The sequence below is a fragment of the Seriola aureovittata genome, chromosome 10 (assembly GCF_021018895.1).
Source record: "Seriola aureovittata isolate HTS-2021-v1 ecotype China chromosome 10, ASM2101889v1, whole genome shotgun sequence".
In the NCBI taxonomy this organism is placed as follows: domain Eukaryota; kingdom Metazoa; phylum Chordata; class Actinopteri; order Carangiformes; family Carangidae; genus Seriola; species Seriola aureovittata.
This window is the reverse complement of record NC_079373.1, coordinates 17,672,125-17,693,544: the sequence shown is the minus strand read 5'-3', so window position 1 is coordinate 17,693,544 and position 21,420 is coordinate 17,672,125. Positions and strand designations below refer to the sequence as shown.

Genomic DNA, 21,420 nt, shown 5'->3' with positions numbered 1-21,420 from the left:
CTCAAGTTATCTAATTTTTGGATTTTGCATTTGGACTCGATGATCAAACAAAATGCAGCTGTGACCTACTATAACAGCTATGTGATTCTTCTTGCTTATAGATGGTCATTCTGTGCTGGAAAACAACAACAGCCACCTTCATGTAATATTTTGATTAGTAATGAAAGTTTGCATTTTGTCTTTCCAGACACAAGTTACCAGTTATTCAGAATAATCTACAGACCTAGCTTTAAATTATTCAGAATAACTATGGCTTTTGTAGAATAACAGCCCTTGTATTAATATCAATATAAATCATTACAGTCTGGCACTGTTCTGTCTTTGAACTGCTGAGTGGATTGTTCTCAATATTACAATAATTAATTAGCAATAACTATTATGGGTAACTGGGTCATGTCAGGCATAACACCAGTTGGTGACAAAATGTTGTAAACGGCGTTGAGGACTGAGCTTTACAAAGGCTGCGTCACTCCTGTTGCACATGTCACATGTAAGTGCTCGGATAAACATTTATGTGTTCATATTCACTGAAATCTGTTTGATAGATCAACGCAAGTTGAGTCCACCCTGTTCGTGGACGTTGTATTCATACTAATCATAATCATTCGGTAATTTGTAAACTAATGCTGTATTGCAGTCATCCATATATACCCACTGCATTTAAACGTCTAGTAATGAAAGATTGGTGCATTTATTTTAAAATCTGATGAAGCTGCTGGCCAATCACCGACTGATGCGCAGCTCCTCTCTTCCCATAACCCTTTGCAGGAGCTCAGTGGTGCTAGCTGCTAGGCTAGCTGCTTGGTAATCTGTCAGCCTGAAGCTAAAAGCACACACACTGCTGGGCACCGCACTCTCCTGGATTACTCTCCTTTGATGGGTAACGTCCTCTTTTTCATTTTGTTCACAAAGAGACAGACTGGCAAGGTCGCGCATGAATGTTAGTCGAGGTTTAGACGGAACGTGAATATTTAGCCAGGAATATGAGCCACGTATTGTCTTAATGTTATCAAGCCAATACTTGCTATCGTCAGTAACGTTAGACATAGATGTGCTGTGCAGCACAGGCTTTTCACGGATGCAGACAGACAGACAGACGTGACTGCCATTCACCTACGTTTATAAGCAATTACAATCCTTCTATTAACGTCTACTAACTAACATCTGACTCTTGAATCTAGCTCGCAAACCAGTTGAGTTGACGTGGTAACTTGACGGCACATCTGGTAGCTAGCGCTAGCATGTTTAGCAGCATATTCGTGATGTCTAGTTAATGTTAAAGTAACTGAGGTAGTTTAAGGTTTACATAGTATTTTAATGTGGCTAATGGGATAACCAGCTATAACGGTTAACTAAATGTCGTGTATCAGAGTTTACATAGGATACAGTCTAAATGCTGGTATTTTAGTGCTCTTAAGTTTGCAGCAGCACAGTGTTGCCTGGCTAACTGCCCAGCGAGTAAAAGTCATTAAAGTTAAACCTTTACAGAGGTGCCACCTCAGTCAGTAACCCAGAGTACATGGGAATTTGATAGATTACGTAAGGGATTATGAATATTTAAGAATGTTTCCCGAGAGGCTAACATGCCATCATGTGAGCAGATTGGGGTCTGTTGTGTTTTGTTACAATAACTGAATGGGTGTAGTCGTTAGTTATCAATGTCAGACAGCTCAACAAACAAAGCCGTAAATATTCCTCATCTGGCCCAGCCTTCGAAATAATCGACTTCCTGTTGACACTGAGGCTGTTTTTCAGTTAGTCCTAGCAAACGTAAGTGGCAGATTATTATCCCAACTCCCTGTGGTAATGCTGAGGGATAGTCCCAGCCTGAGAAGTGAGCGGATTATGATTGTGTTGGATTTGCACACAGAGGGAAACAGGAACACCTATTAGTGCTGTGAGGAAACACAGGCCACTCTGCTCAGCTTGATTTCCCCCCCTGTTGACTTTACTTGTCAGATCAAAAAAAGTATTTCTCACTCTCCCGCAAAGCCCCTGTCACTTGTGCTTCTTGTCAGTAACAGTCCTGTTCTTGAAATGGCAGGCTGAATATGTATTTTTCGAATGCTCCATTAATCCAAATTTTTTCTAACAGCTGAAGAAGACCCTCTGATGTGATTTCAACATTGGCACATGTGATCAAGGACAGACGCACTGCCCATGCTGCTACAGTAGATATGCAGTTACTACGCTGCTGAGAGAAGAATGACATTTGTCTCATTTTAATTCCTGGAGCTGCTTCGGGCAGAGTTGAGACTTGACTAAAAAGCTGCAGCTCTGAGCCAAGTTGGTCTTTTTGTCAGCCTATTTCTTTGCACTGCCACAGCGTAGTGTGCAAACTGTTATGGCACTGGAGGCCAACTGAGCAAAAGGGGACTCCGGCTGTACTGCAGGATTAGAGTCTGCTGTGGGAGTGGGGACTGGACCAGGAGAGCAGGCCCACAGCGACACACATCATGCTGCAGGGACACTAGGCTCCCTGTTTAAGCCCCTTCTTTGTGGCACTTGTTTTTTTCTTTTCCTGCAATCTCATCGGTTTGGATGGTTGAGCACAAGGGCTACTTTGAAGGAGCCCACCGGTGGCTGTGGTTTGGCCAAAGCTGACAGACTTTGCCAGCTATTGCAGATTTAGTATCCTTGTCCACTGCTCTCACTGCTTTAGCCTCCTTCGCTGTGGTCTCCAGTATGGTGAGTGGAGGCTGGAGGCATCGCAGGAGTGGAACTGAACCATTAATATTGGTGTAGCTGGTTACTTTCCATCATTTTTTTTTTTTTTTTTTTTTTTTTTTTGCTCTGTGACGAATTGCATTCCGGTTTTCAAGGACTTTTTCTCTGTGCTGGGAAAAAAAAAAGACCTCAGTCAAGGTCATTTTTCAAATTTAAACACCGGAAAAAAGAACGTTCCAGAGTAGGATGAAGCTGAGGAAACAGGTGACAGTGTGTGGAGGGGCCATATTCTGTGTGGCTGTATTCTCACTCTATCTGATGTTGGATAGAGTCCAACATGACCCGGCAAGGCGACAGAATGGCGGGAACTTTCCACGGGTAAGAATAATTGCTGTAGTGGTGATGTATATATTGTATAAAAAAGGTCTTTCTGCTGTTAAGTTTGTAGCACTTCCTTTTGCATTTCTAGTTGTTGACTGTTCAAATGTTGTACTGTAGAGATTCTGCCATTTTCTACCTTTGCTGATTTTTTCACAACAGATTGTCTACTTTAAAGTCTTAAAACTGAAGTTTGTTCAGTATAACAGATGAGAGCCATGTGGTTTTGATCAGCAAATGTTTTATGATGCTTCACAGCTGTGTGATTTATTATTTCTGTGTGTGATTTAGAGCCAAATATCAGTTCTGCAGAACCGGATAGAGCAGCTGGAGCAGCTCCTGGAGGAAAACCACCAAATCATCAGCCACATAAAGGACTCTGTGATGGAGCTCACAGACACAGGAGCTGTGTCTCCTAGCGGCCACCTGCCATTCAGAAGTGCCAATGGTTCTTGGGTCCTACCATTTGATGGTCGCCCCACTTTCCTCGCTGTCAAACCCCAGGATTGCCAGTTTGCTGTTGGCAGCAATGGTCAAGCAGACGTTCAGGTGGGCTACCTACACTCCTCAAATGACCAAAACATATATGTTGTTGTGTTGCTGTTACATTCTAGGTGTTAATCCTTATATTTAGGGTCTTATTAGTGAGCAGATGTTGAGTTTATGTTTTAATTTTAGATGCTGGATGTGTACTCCCTCCTGAAATTTGACAACCCTGATGGTGGCGTATGGAAACAGGGCTTTGACATTACTTATGACCCTGATGAGTGGGACAATGAACCGCTCCAAGTGTTTGTGGTCCCTCACTCCCACAATGATCCAGGTGAGTTGTGATGGCGTTGCAAACACAGCAAAACTTTTGTTGAAGGTTGATTATGTCTCTGTGCTAGTTTGAAAGCAAAGAAAGAGACAAACCAGCCACTGTGAGGCCTTTCCTGATTGGGAGAATGGTGATAGAGGCGTCGAAGTCATTCAAAATTAGATTCATTCGTACTCATTATTATTATTATTATTATTATTATTAGCATAATGGTGACATGATTGACGGCTTACCCACAAACAATGGAATTAGAAAGATATGGGATTGGAGAACTGTAGCTATTTATAGGTGGAATTGGCTCAGATTTTATTTTAGACTGACATTTCCATTTAACTTGTTTGCCAGCCTGCCACATGCTTGTTTACTTGACAGTTATTGATATGCTGACAGGCTGTAAAGACCTGCAAATTTTGCCCATCAACAGCGAGAATAGACGTCATTTGGAGCTAAATTTGATTCAACTGTGCTGCAAATTTTTTGAAGTATTTTTTTTTTAATGCAGCAGTGTCCAAGGTTTATAGACCATAGTGAGGTTTTGTATGCAGACATCATAATGTCAGCTCACACTGAAGAAATGTGAAAGCAGGTTTGCTGGTAATAGGCAAATTTTTGGTAAATGCAAAAGAGGAATTTTGAGGATTTTAGTCAAATCCAGGTAAGCAGGTCAAACAATGAGCCACACAGTGTTAAAAAGGCTGCAGTAAAAAGACCTGTCCCTCACAACTGATTACAAGCTCTAGTGACAGTGACTATGATCCTGCAAATGTCCAGAATGATGTGGAACTTTCATCTCTGTAAAATATATTACTACAATATTTGGGATGAGTATTTCACAGTGTATTTATAGTCTGAGGTACACTGTTGCACACTAAAAATGCATAGAAAGTGCTTTTTAGTCACTTCCTTTGAAACCACTCTGCTAAATAGCTTTCTGAGGGGAACACTTCTACTTGAATAAAATATGAGTTTTATTTTTGATCTGTTGCACCACTTTTTCCACAGTGCTGACTCTCTTTGCCTGCCCTGTCTTCTTGTCTTTGTATCGGCCGGCGAGATGAAGGGAGGCGAGGGGTAGAGGTGTATTGTATGTCAGACAGTCCAGTTTGTATCGGACAGTCTGTTTGCCAACTGTTGTGCGGATTTTCTTTTGAGATTTATCGTCATGTCTTGTTAGGTTGGATCAAGACTTTTGACAAGTACTTCACAGACCAGACGCAGCACATTTTGAACAACATGGTGGTCAAGTTGGCTGAGGATTCTCGCAGGAAGTTCATCTGGTCTGAGATTTCATTTTTCTCCAAGTGGTGGGAGACTGCAGACATACACAAGCAGGAGGCTGTGCGCAAGTGAGTCACAGTGCACAGTTTTGCCTTTCATTAATTCTCCACAATCTGAGAATTAATTTAGATTTCTTTGATGCCTACTGGCCCTTAAATATAGTCTTCTCATTGTATCTGCTGGCAGACTGTGGATTCTCTAAAAATAGCTTGTTATCTGGTTAATGTGACTCTACCTCTTTAGGGCTGGATTATCCTTACCTTGCTTTCTTAATCCTCTCTCTTCAACAGACTGATCCTTGGAGGGCAGCTAGAGATTGTGACAGGAGGGTGGGTGATGACGGATGAAGCCAACGTTCACTACTTTGCCATGATAGACCAGCTCATTGAAGGCCATCAGTGGCTAGAGAGAAATCTGGGTACACAATCCATCAGAAATAATTTTTCTTCATTTACATTTAGGAAGGTGATCCTTAAATGTTTAAGAAGCGGTTTCCTTTTTCTGTGAAATTTCAGGACGTTTGCCTTCACCTTCAACTCTTTTCACCACATTTAAGTCTAACTTAAAGTGTTCCCGCTGCTCTCTGTGCTTTATAGTGAAATCTGAGCTTGTCATCTTGCATGCAGCAGGTGTAGCCTCTCACTCAGTGGGAGATAAAATACTTTGTGCGACTTTCAGTGCTTCCTGCTGAGGAGAAGGATTTCCTGAAAGATGTATTGCTTCCTTTTTTATGTGAATATAAAGCTGAAATACTTGCTTCCTCCTTACTGTCATAGGTATAACTCCTCGCAGTGGGTGGGCAGTAGACCCTTTTGGTCACAGTGCTACTATGCCCTATCTGCTGAGGAGGGCCAACCTGACCAGCATGCTCATACAGAGAGTCCACTACTCCATCAAAAAGCACTTTGCCTCCACCCGCAGCCTGGAGTTTATGTGGAGGCAGGCCTGGGGTGAGTGGACCAGAGCCATCAAATCATCTTATTCATGTGCTCATCTTTCTTAAGCTCAGTGAACAATGAGTCATGCCACTTGTCATGGCCTTTCAAAGAGAGGGACATTTTTGGAAGGACAACCAGTGCGTAAATAGCTTCAGATGGGATATCTTCATTATTTTTTCTCAATGAATGAGAAGTCTGCTTAAGATTTTCTTCCCATTTGTTCTTAATGGAAAAATCCTCAAATATTACATTGTTGGATATGATCAATTTGTGATAGTTTTTTTTAGGATTAATTTTGTAATGAAATGTCGTCATTTACTTTTAGCTGCTATATCCAGAATGACTTTCTAGAGTCCCCGGAGAACAATGTAAGGGTGAATTTAAATTGCCAACATGTTTATGAGCACTGGTGTGTCAGTGATTGTAGGAAGCATCCTTACACAGATCAGAACATGCCTCATCAGTGCATTTCATTCTGGAGGCTACAGTCAACGAAGAACGTCTCTCAAACCAGAACTTTTCTTTTGTTTTTTTTTTTTTACTTTACTGCTTTGACAGACACTGGATCAGGCACAGACATCTTTTGCCACATGATGCCGTTCTACAGCTACGACGTGCCTCACACCTGTGGGCCCGATCCGAAAATCTGCTGCCAGTTTGACTTCAAGAGGTTACCAGGTGGTCGGATTAACTGTCCGTGGAAAGTGCCGCCGAAAGCTGTGGTGGAGGCCAACGTAGCAGAGAGGTGAGGCATGTGGGGCTTAGTTATCCTTTACTTTGGGAAAGTTGAGGGTGGAAGTTACTACAGTAAGTCTTGTCCTCACAAATCTTAGGATGTCTGTTAGAACCAGAGCAATATATCAACTGGGCTAATATATCAGCTGTAATTTGTTATATGTGATGGAGTAATGACATGACAAAGTAATATGTAAAATAATAATTGTGAGAATTTTAGTAGTTTTATATAGACCAAAGAATTTGTCAATTAATTGGGAAAATAATCAGTAGACCAATTGTTAATGAATATAATCATCAGTTGCAGCCCCAGTTTATTTGTGTTTGTTACATGTTGATTCAAAATCTGGCCTCAGCTGTTCACACATACATACACAGCAGATTGGTCACTGCTGTTGTAACTTTCAGTGTTTTCTGTGCTACTCTCCTCCAAATAAACTGAACTTGTGCCAGCCCGAGAGCGTTGATGAACAGAGGGACACAGACACAGACTGCAGATAGTCTTGCAGTCACATTACGCAGCTTTTAAAGGTCCTAAAGAACTTTCCAGAGCACATTTTAGTGGCTGATGGAAAAACACCCCAGGGCTAATAGGGTCCTCTGCCTTCCAAGGTCATAGTGATTGGCTAGAAAAACTGGCATTTGCAAAGCAGGGCAGTTTGAATGCCAAAAGATGTGTGTCCTTAGCTTTTTTTTTAACTCTCTCTTCCTCTTTGTCAATCAGGGCAAACCTGCTCCTGGATCAGTACCGTAAAAAGTCCAAACTCTACCGCAGCAAGGTGCTTCTTGTCCCTCTGGGAGATGACTTCCGCTACGACAAGGCCCTGGAGTGGGATCAGCAGTACATCAACTATCAGAAGCTGTTTGACTACATGAATTCTCACCCAGAGATGCATGTACAGGTGAGAAAATAATTTGTCAACTGTCACAAATCGTGTTGCTAAATATATATATTTTTTTGCTTTCATGCATCTCAGCTTGTGGCGTATGAAGTATCTCAGTGTGCAACATTTCTTGTGATAATGAATCATGCAGTGGTATTTTATCTTGCTGACAGAACAAAGAATCTGTCACGACTCAATGTTTGGTTGAGAAGATGCCATGTAAGATGAAAGGCACATACATAATAATGAGGGCTTTTTATTTCTTCTGTTGTGTCTGAGTAAAGTCTTTTTTTTTTTTTTTTTTTTTCAACGTGTCACCTGTCTCCAGGCTCAGTTTGGGACTCTCTCAGACTACTTCAGTGCTGTATACAAAGCAAATGGAGTGGCCCAGGGATCCAGACCTGCAGATTACCCAGTGCTAAGCGGAGATTTCTTTGCCTACGCAGACCGTGAAGATCACTACTGGACTGGCTATTTCACCTCTCGCCCCTTTTACAAGAGCCTGGACCGTGTGATCGAGTCACACCTCAGGTGGGGCAGATTTATCATAGATTGCTAATAACTGACACCCACAACCTGTGGTGTATTAATAATACTGTTGCTGTTTATGTGAGTGAGTTCTGCAAACGATATTTGTTTTCTTTTTTGCCTCTTGTTTTGCATTGCAAACAAGATGTGGGTGTCGCATCCAAGGTCAAGGCACATACTTGTACCTGCGAGATCCTGTATGCAAACTAAATGTACAGTCCAAATAAAAACACAGGGCTGGAATACGCTATCAGTCCCAGATAGACCTTAAATGAATCCTAGACTTAGATTTCAGAGCAATTTGCTGGAACATAGCAAATAACACAGTTTAAAGCATATGTAAATCAATCAGCAGTCATTGTAAAATAGCGTAGGCGTAGTCAACGAATTTTTAGCCGTCTAAAAAAGCTAACACGTCTTACTCTAAACGACTTGTCAGTGATAACTTGTTTGTCAATGTCCTTCAGGGGGGCAGAGATCCTTTACAGCCTGGCAGTTGCGAATGCTCGACATGCGGGCATGGAAGGCCGTTACCCGGTCTCAGATTATGCCCTGCTGGTCGACGCGAGGCGGTCTGTTGCCCTATTCCAGCATCATGACGCCATCACTGGCACTGCAAAGGAGAATGTTGTCATTGACTACGGCACCAAGTAAGAATCTGGGGTTTAGAGTGTGGATTGGTTAGATTAAATTCTTTAAAAATTGAATTGGTATGGAGTAGGAAACTCTGCGCCTCCCCTCTGTAATCCCCTGTCTCTGTGGCTGTTCTATACTCTCCCATTCAATACTTTGAAGCAATAGTATTGAAAAGCCATCTGGTGTGACTGCTGCAGTAAGCCATTGATTCCTCCTCCTCCTCCCTAGATTACTGCGTTCACTCATCGGTCTGAAGAGAGTAATCATCAATGCTGCTCATTTCCTGGTGATGAAGAACAAAGAGTTTTATCGCTTTTACCAGACGGAGCCCTTCCTGGAGACGGTAAGAAACAGCATGGTGTGACACTTCTGCCACCGTATAATAAACTTTTCAAACACCTGCGTATTTGTGCCTTATCGAGTAGTCAGTATGTTTCCTATGTTATATTTTTCCTCTGTAGGATGATAGGCGTGCTACTCAAGACTCTCTGCCTCAGCGCACTTTAATAGAGCTGGACCCAGCAGGGCCGAGGTATTATCTTCATCCCTTCGCATCTTTCATCTCCCCCGCCACCTCCCTCTGCCAGTCCTCCACCATCCTATACTTACGATTGCTTTTTCCTTCCTTCTGCCAGGTACTTGGTTCTGTTCAACCCCATCGAGCAGGAGCGGCTGTGCGTCGTGACTGTGTTGGTCAACACGATCAGGGTGCGAGTGCTTACTGAGGATGGACAGACCCTCCCTGTGCAGCTGAGTGCTCAGTGGAGCTCTGCCAGTCAAATGAGTGCAGAGGTGTTTGAGGTAAGATGCTAAATTCATTTGGAATCGCTGGTTTCTGCATAGTGAAATTGGCATATCACTTGCACAGCAGCAGTGTCAGCAGCAGTCCTCTATCAGTGCTCAGCCGCAGTACTGCTGTGCTCTCAAAAACATTTTTACAGCACTCAAATCCCAATACAAAGTCATTACGGTTATGTGCGAATGTTGGAAAGAGAACATAGACCTTAAGCTTATAAAGTGAAAGTCTCTTATTGTTGCAGTTATGCAAAGAGACAGCAAGTGAAGCTGCACTGATAACAGTTGAAGTATGTGTTTGTCAGATGAAGAGAAAGGGATGACTAAAACTTGCCAAGGCTAGTGCACATAGGTCTTGGGGAGCACTACTCCATATGTTAAAGAGGTTGTATAACGCAAGAAGAAAAAATGTGGGGGTGTAGATTTACAAGTGAGCTTATCAGACCTGTTTAGCCAGCTCCTCATCTCTGCTTGAGGCTAGCAGCTCAAGGCTAGAAAAAAAAAAAAGATGACATCTCTGTCTCTTTTTTTTCCCCCCAATATTTTTTATTAAACTGTCAACCCTGAGTCAGACACTGTTAAAGGAATGCAGTGCTAAACTGGTGGTTACTTACCATTATTGTATCTTGCCTATTGAATTAAGCTTTACAATACAGTATTTGTATACACAATTATTATCTTTTTATTTTAAATTCTCAGCAAATTTTAACCTTCAGGACTCAATATGTTGAGTGGTAGAATCGGGGTGGCTGTAGCGTGGGTGGTAGATTCGAAAGGTTGGTGGTTTGACCCCCGGCTCCTAATGCCAAACAATAATAAACAATGTGCTAGTGTGTATGTCTACCGAAGATGGAACAGGACAGGAAATAAAGAGTGTATATTTTCTTCTCTTTGTTTTGATGTCTGCCTGCAAGTCAGCACTTTTTTCTCAAAAAAACAAAAAAACAAACAAAAAAACCAACCACAAAAATAACCCCACACCCCTTTAATCTGCTCAAATCATATATTGAATCTACAGAAGTAAAAATATCCTATTTGCTTCACTACACTGCAGATGAATTGATTTTGCACAAATTAAATTCTCTCCACCCTCTGCAAGTAATACATTTAAATATTAGAGAAATACAAACAGTCTCATCTCTCATCATATTTTAATTACAGCACACTGTTCCTAATGTTTAAATGCTTTTAACTTTTAATGAATGCCTTCTGGTCAACACTTCCTGTACTGATTAAAAAGGAGAACGAAGCCAGCATTATAAAACACCAGATTTTTGTGTTTTTATGAAATAAAATTTTGGTGCATATAACTGCTGCAATTTATACATATCCAACTGTTCTTCCACCCGTTGTCCAGGCCACATTCATGGTTCGTCTGCCACCGCTGGGTCTGGCTGTTTTCCATCTTTATGACTCTCCGGACTCGCCCATGACACTCCGCTCTGACACCCTGCTCAGGCTGTCTGGACGGGGCGCCACTGCCCGGGCTGGGGACCCCCTCCCTGTCCGCTCTCAGCAGTCCGACCCTCAGACCTTCTATATCAGCAGCCAGTCTCTCACACTTGGTTTCTCTGGAATAACCGGTCTCCTGGAGGTTTGTGCTCTATCTGCCCTTGTTGACTTCATTGATAATTTGAATTAAGGGTTTGCGCCTTTTTTTTCCTTTCTTTCTTTTTTTTTTTTATTCTGCGCTGTCTCTTCATCTGTATGGCTTTTTCATTTGCAGAGTATCAAGCGCAAGGATGATCCTCAGGAGGTGAAGGTTCAGATGCAGTTCATGGTCTATGGCACTCGCCCCTCTAAAGACAAAAGCGGGGCTTACCTCTTCCTACCTGATGGAAAAGCAAAGGTATTCTCTCAGTTGTTTATTTACCTCTCAGAAGGCTTTGATAGAGTCTCCCTGGTGTATTGTATCATGCTGGGAAGCTCAGGGGCAGGAAGGCAGAGATGCTTCATCTTTTCTTTATTTTTGAGACAACACACAGGAGTGTAGGGGATTAGTTGCCTTAGAGTATCTTATTACTCATTCTGATGGGAGCGTCTTCTACTCCTCTCTCCATCGTTCTAACACTCTCATTTTCAGCGCTCGTTCTGCTCATGATTTTCAATTTCTCTCCTCCTGCTTTCAGCCCTACAACCAGAAAGAGCCACCTGTGGTGCGCGTTGTGGAGGGGCCTCTGTTCTCGGAGGTTGTGGCACACTACCAACATTTTCAGCAGACCATTCGGATCCACAATGTGCCAGGTAATAAACACACAAAATAAAACACAAAGTAGAATCAAATGGCTTTTGCTGAGGCTTTTTATGATTAGTTAAAGGCACCAGATGGTACAATACAACCACGGCCAATATGTCTAACAAAATGAAAGTTTATGGTTCAGTTATGTACTTTTTTTTTTTTTTTCTTGTCAGCTGACAGTGTTGTTGCCTGTTTCTTTTACTCTGAGCAGGATAGTACTATTTTAAGTAGCACTTGGCCCACATTTGCAGATCACATCTTTCTGTTAACTTCCCTCTTGGGCCTAAGTTTAGTTCTGAATAGTTTGGTTTTGTATTTTTAGGGGTGGATGGGTTTTCAATAGACATCACCACCATGGTGGACATCAGAGATCAGACCAATAAGGAGCTGGCCATGCGACTGGTCACTGACATCCAGAGTGGAGACGTCTTCTACACGGACCTCAATGGTTTCCAGGTCAGTCCCACCCTGGCGAGTAGAGAAGGATAACATATTTTCTGACAGTAAATAAAGTAATATAATAATATGTATGCTTGATTATTAGTTTGACTTATTGTGCGGTTCTCTGCATTTGATCTCCACTTGTAGATGCAGCCTCGACACCACTACCTGAAGCTTCCCTTGCAGGCCAACTTCTATCCCATGCCCAGCCAGGCATACATCCAGGACAGCAACCACCGCCTCACACTGCACACAGCTCAGTCTCTGGGTGTCAGCAGCCTGGAGAGTGGTCCGTATCTTATTGCATTTTATTTAATGTTATGTAATTTTTCTTCATGAATTGTTTTTTTTTTTTTTTTTAATGAAAGCTATCTCTGAAATGCACTTTCTTTTTTACTGTCTCTAGCTTTTTATGGAATAGTATTGAAGCACTTATCTCTCCCTCTTCTCCCTCAAGAGATTTTCAGAGAGCAAAACAGTCCATATCCTCACATTTGTGTACTGAGCTAATCCTTTCATAATGGTTATGTGAATAATGGAGGTGTTTGTAAATGTCGGATAGCTCAAAGTATTAGTCTTCATCGATGTCTGATGTCTGAAAGTTCAATACAGGAGCTTTGTATCAAAGTTGTTTTCCCTGCTTGGCCTCCTCCCTCAGGCCAGCTTGAAGTGATTATGGACCGGCGGTTGATGCAGGATGATAATCGAGGACTGGGCCAGGGCCTGAAGGACAACAAGAAGACAGCCAACCGCTTCCGACTGCTGCTGGAGAGGAGATCCACGGGCAACAAGGTCAGTAAGATGACAGCGGAGGCGGTTATTGAAGCTGGCTGAGCACCCTTGAAATTCCAGCGCATCACAACTGACTACGGTGCTAAATTGCTCTTTGAGCTAGCTTGTTGAATGTAACAGTGTTTTGTCCTTCATTCTGTGTTCATTAACACCTTTCTTTGTATCTTTTTTATTCCTGTACTCATTACCACTTCATCTGTCTTTTTGTCATACTCTCCACTCTCTAATTTCTTTTGCATTCTCTTCTTTTTCCATTTCATTACCTCAGTATGATGGCTTTTTTGCCAAACTCTCCTCCTTGTTTCGTTCTTTCCTCTCCAAATTCTTGACTGACGGAGTTCAAGAGGTAACATTGCCTTGGCAACAGTGGGGATGCTTGTTAGCTCGCATTGTAGTCTGCACTGTAGCTCCAGTTCCTATTTTTTGCTTCCCTCCATCTCATAGCCGTAGCCAAAGCGCTCCATCTTTACGACAGCACAATTGAAAGTAACAAATGATATCATTCATCAAGTAAATGAATACACATTGGCAGAGGAAGGAAGGCATTGGTTGCAGTTTTATCATCCAGTTCTGATGAAACTGCTGATGGTACTTTGGATGAAGTTGTTCTTGCCTGCCACAAACATCAGACATCATGTTTGAAGTACTCTTAATTTTAAATTTGACATCATAGTGCTTTTGCTGTTACAAATTCAATATAGATCGATTAGCACTGTGTCTGGACTAGAATTAGAAATATACCTCCTACTCTGACAAACTAATTAGAGCCTCGAGCATCTACAGTCGGGATCTAATCTATCTCTGCCCTCCTCCAGATGATGGACAGTGCAACAACGAGCTTCCCGTCGATACTCAGTCACATAACCAACGCCATCCTGAACCACGAGATCTTGGCGCTGCCCGTCCTGCCCAAAAGACGTGGCATCCCTCCTCTGCAAACCTTCGCCCCTCTCAAGTCCATCCTTCCTTGCGACTTCCACCTGCTGAACCTGCGTAGCATCCAGAGCCAGGTGACGAGACAGAAATGACGACATACGTGCTCATTTTGGCTTTTCGTATTTTATGTGTTGACTTTGAAACCAACGTGTGTGCATGTGTGTGTGCGTGTGTGTGCGTGCGTGCGCGTGAGCAGCAGGACCCCCACTCTCCATCTCCATACACAGCCATGATTCTTCACCGTCTGGCGCTGGACTGTGGGTTTGAGGCTCAGAACCTGGGTTTCAACTGCACCACCACACAAGGACAGGTCAGGGTAGAAACACACACGCACACAAAGCAGAGATTTGTTCGTTAGTGGGAAAAGTACATTTAATCACACACTTGAACTTAGTACTTTGCTTAAATCTTTCTGTTCTATGCTACTTTATACCTCCACTCCTCTATAATTAAGAAGGAACAATTGTGATTAAATTTATTGACTTATTAGTGTTTAATAATAACGCAACACGCCTTCCTTCCCTTCTCGCCCTCTGCAGCTGAGTGTATCAGGACTGTTCAAGAACCTGGACCTGCAGCTGCTGCAGCCCATGTCCCTGACCCTGATGCACGCCGGCACGCCTCTGGCCAACGACTCCACCATCAGTCTTGATCCCATGGAGATCTCTGCCTTCAAGCTCAAACTTCGCTAAGAGCCGTCCGAACCAAACGAGGCAATAAAAACAGGCAGCAGACTCCTTGGACCAAGAACCAGGCCCACTCCGGGCCACAGACTGGCAACAGAGGGGTCTGGGTCTCTCTGTTTCGTCAAGCAGAACCACAAACACTACAGCTCGGAGAGAAATGGTCCACTGTAACAGGAGAGACTGCACAGCAGGGGGCAGGCGATAGCTGTTACTGTGGACGTCTCCGAGAGCAGTAAAACCCGGGTGAACTCGCAGCTGTTCCAAAACAACTGAGACTGCCAGAATCGCTCGTCAGATACGACCCAGTATCTGTTTATCTCTGTAATCGAAATGAAATCTCATTTAGTTCTGCTTTGTAAGAACTTGTGTCTTTTTCTATCTTCGCTCCATCCTAGACTGAACTACTGAATGTAAATATCCCAAATGACGAGGAGGTTGGGACTTGTGCCACATCAGAGTGCAATTTACAAAGCTTTATTTGATGTATGGGTTTTTAATTTTTTTCTTTTTCTTTTTTTGTACGCAGTGAAGAAGTCACACATCACAGCAGTTTGTTTTTGTATCTATCAATCTAATGTTGACTGCAGTTAAATTTTGTTTACGACAGACTCGAATGCAGCAAAGAGAATGTGTGGTCTCTCCATCTCAACTCACCTGGAGACCCAAGCTGCGGCTCTTTGAGCTATTGTACGTCTGAGTCCAAGAGTCCCATGTTGGTCACTACGTGATAACGATGTGCTCATTAATCATATCGGCTGACTGTTTACCTTCTGTCCGCTGTTTTTGCTTGTAGATAGTCTGAAGACCTTCACTCCCTCTCTTCTTTTTTTCCCCCCTGCCTGAGCTTCCTCTTCGAAAAACTGTGGAAGCACCTGTTTGTCATTCCTGTGCTATACCTCATATATACCACAAGGCAGATATATCTGTGTGTGTGTGTGTGTGTGTGTGTGTCTGCAGAGTATGTTGATGTGAATACTTGAGGTTTTTTTTTTTTCTTCTTTGTTTGTGAGGGGGGGAGAGGGGAATGTTGAGGTTACGGTGTTCACTATCAGGGACCATTCATAGTACTGTTAGGTATCATTGATCAGTTTGGGTGTCTGTGTCAAACAGTGGGTCACATCTTAAATCAGAAAAGGAGGCGTCCTGTTGAAGTACTGGACTTAAAGGGCCAGTTCAACCAACTTGCAAAAAAAAAAAAAAGTGTTATTTGCCCACACAGATTGTTTTAGTTTGATTATTTCCATAAGTTAAGTTCATGTTTTTAACAAAAGTAGCAAATACTCATTTGAGAAGCTGAAATCAGAACATTTGGCCTTTTCACTTTGCAAGTCCCCATCACTCCGGATAGAAGTGTCCCACATATATACCTCACACTAGGTTTTGAGTATGATGCGTCTTCATGCTGGAACAGTGACCAAACTAAGTATTCTTTTAAAAAAAAAAAAAAGAAAAAATGCACACTAGAAAAAAACCCTTATTTTTGAGTGTGCTGTTGATGTAAACTCTTGTGTGATAATGCATTACATAAAAGAGAATGAAGGAGCTGCTCACAGCTGCACTAAACTAACTGTGGTGAAACAGCTTTAGGAACACGTCCAAAAAAGCAAAAAAAAAAAAAAAAACTTGAATTTTGGAGAAACAGTTCTGCTTTGTCAAGTAGCTGGTTGATTGTGTTTGAGGGTGCACACGCTGCATCATATCCTGCTTGTATTAACCAGTGAACTGTGCTGGTGTCATGTTTGCTAACTACAACATACTATAGCATACTACAAAGATCAGTATACTGTATAACTAACTAGTATGGATAGGACACAGCAAATGTCGCTGTGATAATTGCAAATGTCTGGAAAGAGGTGATGCTGTTTTTTTTTTTTTTTTGAAATGTATTTTTTTTTCACTGTTCAAATTTTGGGAGATGGATTTCTCAAAACTTAAAAATAGGCTACATTCCACTAGAGTCGAAGAAGAAACTGTCTTATGTGTAATTTGGGTGACCTGACCCTTGAAAAATTGTTGGATTAAACCACACACAGGGATCCTTAACACAGAAGAAAGGAAGTTTCTTCAAATTTCAGGTCCACAGTGCTTCTTATCCCAAGGCGGTCTCCAGGCACTCAGCCTTTTTTTTCTGGTGCATCTCTGCCTCCACAGCAGCTGTGGAGAATGTTGTCATGTGTCCAAAGCTGAGGCCGGACATTTCTCACAACCCACCTGTGTGTGTCACTTTGTACCGCGCCACTATCGCACCCTGCCCCACTGTGTCCCATCGCTTTAACCGCTCATCTGCTTCATTTTTCCCACAGGAGGTCTGCTGCTTTGTTGTGCTCCTCCTCTGGCCTGATGTCTGGTCTGCCATAGTTAAATATATCCTGTCTCCCCTCTTCTCTCACTGTGAGCACTGCAGACCCCCCCCTCCCCAGCTGCAGTTAACATTTCTGTCAGACCAGACTTCACTGCATCTTGAATTGCACTTTCTCCCTTGTCTTACAACCTTGTCATAACTTTCTCTCCTGCTGTTTCGGTATGCGTCAGAGTCTCTGTGTAAATGTCTTCTTCTTTTTTTTTTTTTTTTTTTTTTTTTAAATGTGATACCTGTTGTAGCGCTGTTTTTTGTTTGTTCAGAGGTAATATATGAAGGCACACTCTCTTCTGTATTTGTTCTTGATGGGCTAAAGCTGCAGTAGAACCACAGAAGAGATGGGGACTGAATAAAAATCAAAACACAAAGTTTGTCCTTATCTGAAGTGAATTTAATTTCCTCAGCCTTTTTTTAATGCACTTGTGAATCCCTGGTGTGTTTTCGTGCTCGGCAGTAAAGAGCTTGATTAATTCTCCGTCAGTAGGGGGCAACATTGAGTCAGTGTGAGCAGTACAGCAGAGCCTACATATGCTGAGTGTTAAGAGATATCAGTCCTTGATATCGCCCCGTGATGTAAACCTGGGCAGGGTTTACATTACGTGGGGCGAATATGTTGAAGGCCCCAGTGACAGCTTTTAGAGGGAGTCGAACATGAAAAGAAGCGCGTCTTAGTTCACACTACATAAAAATGGATCATGGACCGGCAGAAGAAAAAAGAAAAGTGTTGTGGCAGGGATGCCCCGAAGGCCTGAGAGCCATCACTGCACTGCATGTGTGTGGAGGAGTCATGGGGAGGGAGGGTGATGCCTGTGGAGGCACCCCAGGGACACTCAGCCTCTGCATTTTTCTCCAGACTCTGCTGGTACCGACTGTGTGTCTCACCTTTCTTGAGCTCAGCACAGAAAAGTTATTTCATCCTTGAGCATCAGATCCAGCAGAAATAATCTCAGACCTGCTGGAATAATGAGTCTGGAACATCAGTGTCCAGTTGATCTGAATATGAAATCTGCTAATGAGGAGCTGATATGTGGGTGCTGTTATTAATTGATCTAATATTTCTTGTTGCTAGGCCTAGTAAGTAGACAGCATGGGGCAGTACATGACAGCTAATTAATACAAGCTAAAGAGCATACAAAAAAAAACAAAACATGAAAACCAATACACAGCTCACAGAATCATGGAATGAAAGTGTGACCGAGGAGATAAAAGGCTTTCATGCTCACCCCCCCCCTTTTTTTTTTTAAGAACATGAGCCCATTCACACACGTTTACTATCACACATACAGTATTTATAATGCAAAGCATGCGGCACCCGAGTGGCACAGAATTGTGCACCGAGTTCTCCCGGCAGATCTAATTATGGGCCACAGAATGAATGTACCTTCACCCATGAACCCAGTTACCAGCCTCTGTAGAGGGTGTTACAGAGGAAAGCTGCTAATGAACAAAGCTGCTACCGGAGATAGTTGACAATGTTTTCCCCACATGCATACAAACTGTTTCCATTTATATTAATTTAAACTTCAAGGGGCCACCATATTGAAGCTTGAGAAAATAGTTTGTTTGTAAAGCTTTCTTTTTTTGGCAGCATGCTCACTGCAACTGGATAGCAGGGACACGACAGAATGCTGGCACCTTTGCACAGAGTGACGGTAGCACACTCGCAACAATGATATACAGCTATGAAGAAGTGATGGACCATCTGTTCTCTTGGGTTGCCTTTGTGTGTCAGGGGCTGAATTTAAGACGCACAAAAACATAAAAGTTTAAAAAAAATCTGGCAGGAGAGACACAAGCAGCACATCTATGCAACAGCCAAAGTCATTTTATTCCATCATGAAACTGATCTCCACAATATTAACATCCATTGTCAGTTAAATAAAAAAGGATATAAAACAAACATAGAAAATGCAATACAAGAACTCTTCATTTTTTAATCTCTGTCACCACTCTGGCCTTTAGAGCCACAGGCTTTGATTCAGCTTGTGTTAGCGGCAAGTCTATACTGTTATCGATGGGAAATAAAGTATGTATTTGTCTTTCAATGTATGGTGCTCTCAAAAGAAAAGGGGAAAAGCTTTACCCTGATGACGACGTTCTGGGAGAGAAGCACCAGAATCAATATATGCTCTGGAGGGAAAATGAAGAGAAAATAAACTTATGTCTCACCAGCAGTAACCAAGAAGAAACATGTTGTAAAGGTCAGCTAAGTGTTTTCTTAAATTTCACCCAGAAATAGTGTTGCACTGCTATAAGTCTAAGATTATTTGACTGATACAGCTGATGTGTCTGTGCTTCTGTGGCAGTTCCCACTGTGGCTTGATTGAAACAGAGCATCCTCCACACTTGTCTGCTTATCAAACAGCCTGCGGGATGTTTTGTTACGCCATCCCAGCCCGCTGCAGAAATTTTTCTTTATTGTTAATGAGCATCGCGTCACGACCTCTGGCCCACAATCTGATCAAATGTAACAAAGCCAATTTATTCAAACCACCAGTGTTGAGGACAAATCAGATGCATATCTGATGAAGTACAGATTTAAAGGAGCACTTCACCCATCCTACACTTCAAATTCAGAGTACTCATTGCAGAAAGTACCCCATATAATGATACTGTCAGGGTTATTTTTGGTTTGGGCTCTGAGGCTACATTTTTTTTTCAGAAAGACTGCAACACAAACCTGGAGTGTTGCGTTTGAAAGAAATAGGAATTTACCAGGCAGGAAGGATGTAACTAAAAACTCTATTGAGCTGCCTTATGGGAAATGTAGGAGTCTGTGTTTGTGGGGCTTTACTTCTACTTAGGACTAGGATATCTCAGGATTTCTCCGCCCCTGCTGCTTTGACTACTTTGTAATAACTATCTCCTGCAATCCCCCAGCTTTAAGTAGTGGAGGAGAGGAACACTAAATTTCTTTCATAAACTGGGCAAAATATGGTAAAGTGCATCATTAAATTAAAACAAAGTGAAATAATTGAATAAACCCTTAAATTTGTGATGAAGAGTCAAATGATTAATAAATACATCTGACATCAAATATTAATCTATCTAGATAAATAAAGAAATGTAAATAAATAAATGAAAAACAAATGATGGACTCTTTAATGCAGTTGGACGGGGTGCTGATGGGACAGTAAGGCCTGTGTTTTGTGGCTGCAGGATTCTCCTTCATGTATCAGCTCCATACAGTCGGGTCTAGATGCTGGCGACACCCAGAATATCGTGGTGTCAGAAACCTCAACAGCAGATACAGGCTCAGCTAGATGGAGCTCTGCGTCTTGATAAAAGCTGTCCTCTCGCTGTGACCCTCCACTTCCTCAGCGTCTGATTCAGACTCGTAGGCGATCATGTCCTCGTCCCCCCACACAGTGGGGATCCCCTTGTAGCATATCCGTGTCTTCCTCCCCCGTCCTTGGCCGAAGCCAAAACCAAAGCCCACCCGCACCCCCCTCGTCTCTGAATACACAGAGGGCAGTTTGGTCCTCCAGCCCAAAGAAGTGCCACCTGAGCGCATCTGCAGCAAGAGGAAAACCCCGACGAAGGCAGCCAGGATGAAGGCACAGCTGAGCACTGCCACGACGACAGGTAGCTGAGTGGACGGAGCTACGCTTAGCCCTGGGGGTTCCTCACCTTCTCCACTGTTGTCATCTACTGCTGCTGTGATATCCCTGTCTGGCTGGGCTCCGTCACCCTGGAGCCCCCCAGCTAGAGGGGATTTGCGCTGGACCTGGTTCTGGTGCAGGCAGGAGGTGAGGACCAGGTGGCTGTGAGGCGGGCAGGACAAGCAATCTGTAGGTCCAATTCCAGAGCAGGTGAGGCAGGCGGGGTTGCAGGGCAGACAGGCTTGGACAGAGGACAAGTCCACCCAGTTCTCCAGGGAGAGGTTGAGGAGCTGCGGCCCAGAGGTGAAGCCCGGCGGACACAATTTCACACAACCCTGGAGGAAGAGGGAGAAGCCGGGGCTGCACTCTGGATGGAGAGATAGTTTCCTTAGAAAAAAGAACCTCACAAAAAACTATTATTGTCATTATCGATTAATCTGCTGACAATTTTCTATTAATCAAATAATTGTTTGGTCTATTAAAGGTCAGAAAATGTGTACAAATATAAGATAGATAGAGATATATATATATATATATATATATCTCTATCTATCTATCTATCTATCTATCTATGTACTTTTAGTATAGTATTTTTTAGTATTCACAGTAATGAAATAGATTAATTTTCTGTTGTTTGACTAATGAATTAATCAACTAATTGTGTCAGCTTTAATGGGATCTGCTACTAAATATAAAGGAAATATAA

The 21,420-nt window shown here is 42.6% G+C and overlaps 2 protein-coding genes across 4 annotated transcripts in view; one reads left to right on the top strand and one right to left on the bottom strand.

Moving 5' to 3' along the window:
* Positions 1-811: 811 nt before the first annotated feature.
* man2a2 (mannosidase, alpha, class 2A, member 2) lies at positions 812-20,095 on the top strand. Of its 2 annotated transcripts, XM_056387770.1 has the most exons (24): positions 812-880; positions 2,096-3,045; positions 3,337-3,594; positions 3,724-3,868; positions 5,040-5,211; positions 5,434-5,561; positions 5,920-6,093; positions 6,640-6,826; positions 7,541-7,718; positions 8,029-8,231; positions 8,696-8,878; positions 9,093-9,207; positions 9,326-9,396; positions 9,500-9,665; positions 11,017-11,253; positions 11,386-11,508; positions 11,789-11,903; positions 12,221-12,354; positions 12,487-12,628; positions 12,998-13,131; positions 13,400-13,477; positions 13,947-14,141; positions 14,264-14,377; positions 14,607-20,095. In XM_056387770.1, exons 2-24 carry the CDS (start codon positions 2,914-2,916, stop codon positions 14,757-14,759), a joined length of 3,537 nt encoding a protein of 1,178 aa, XP_056243745.1. In that variant the 5' UTR covers positions 812-880; positions 2,096-2,913; the 3' UTR covers positions 14,760-20,095. The 2 variants fall into 2 exon arrangements, with proteins under 2 accessions (XP_056243745.1, XP_056243744.1); XM_056387769.1 differs by lacking the exon at positions 13,400-13,477.
* Positions 18,922-21,420, bottom strand: part of furinb (furin (paired basic amino acid cleaving enzyme) b) — a 75,216-nt gene continuing 72,717 nt past the window's right edge. For both annotated transcript variants that reach the window (XM_056387773.1, XM_056387774.1), the window contains exon 16: positions 18,922-21,081. In XM_056387773.1, the coding sequence (XP_056243748.1) occupies positions 20,372-21,081 (710 nt within the window). In that variant the 3' untranslated portion in view covers positions 18,922-20,371. The remainder of the gene's footprint in view (positions 21,082-21,420) is intronic.

Coding starts and splice junctions, on each gene's coding strand:
- man2a2 (XM_056387770.1), top strand. CDS start 2,914: ATGAAGCTGAGGAAACAGGTGACAGTGTGTGGAGGGGCCATATTCTGT. Junction 3,046..3,336: donor ATGGCGGGAACTTTCCACGG/GTAAGAATAATT, acceptor TGTGTGATTTAG/AGCCAAATATCAGTTCTGCA. Junction 13,478..13,946: donor TGACTGACGGAGTTCAAGAG/GTAACATTGCCT, acceptor GCCCTCCTCCAG/ATGATGGACAGTGCAACAAC.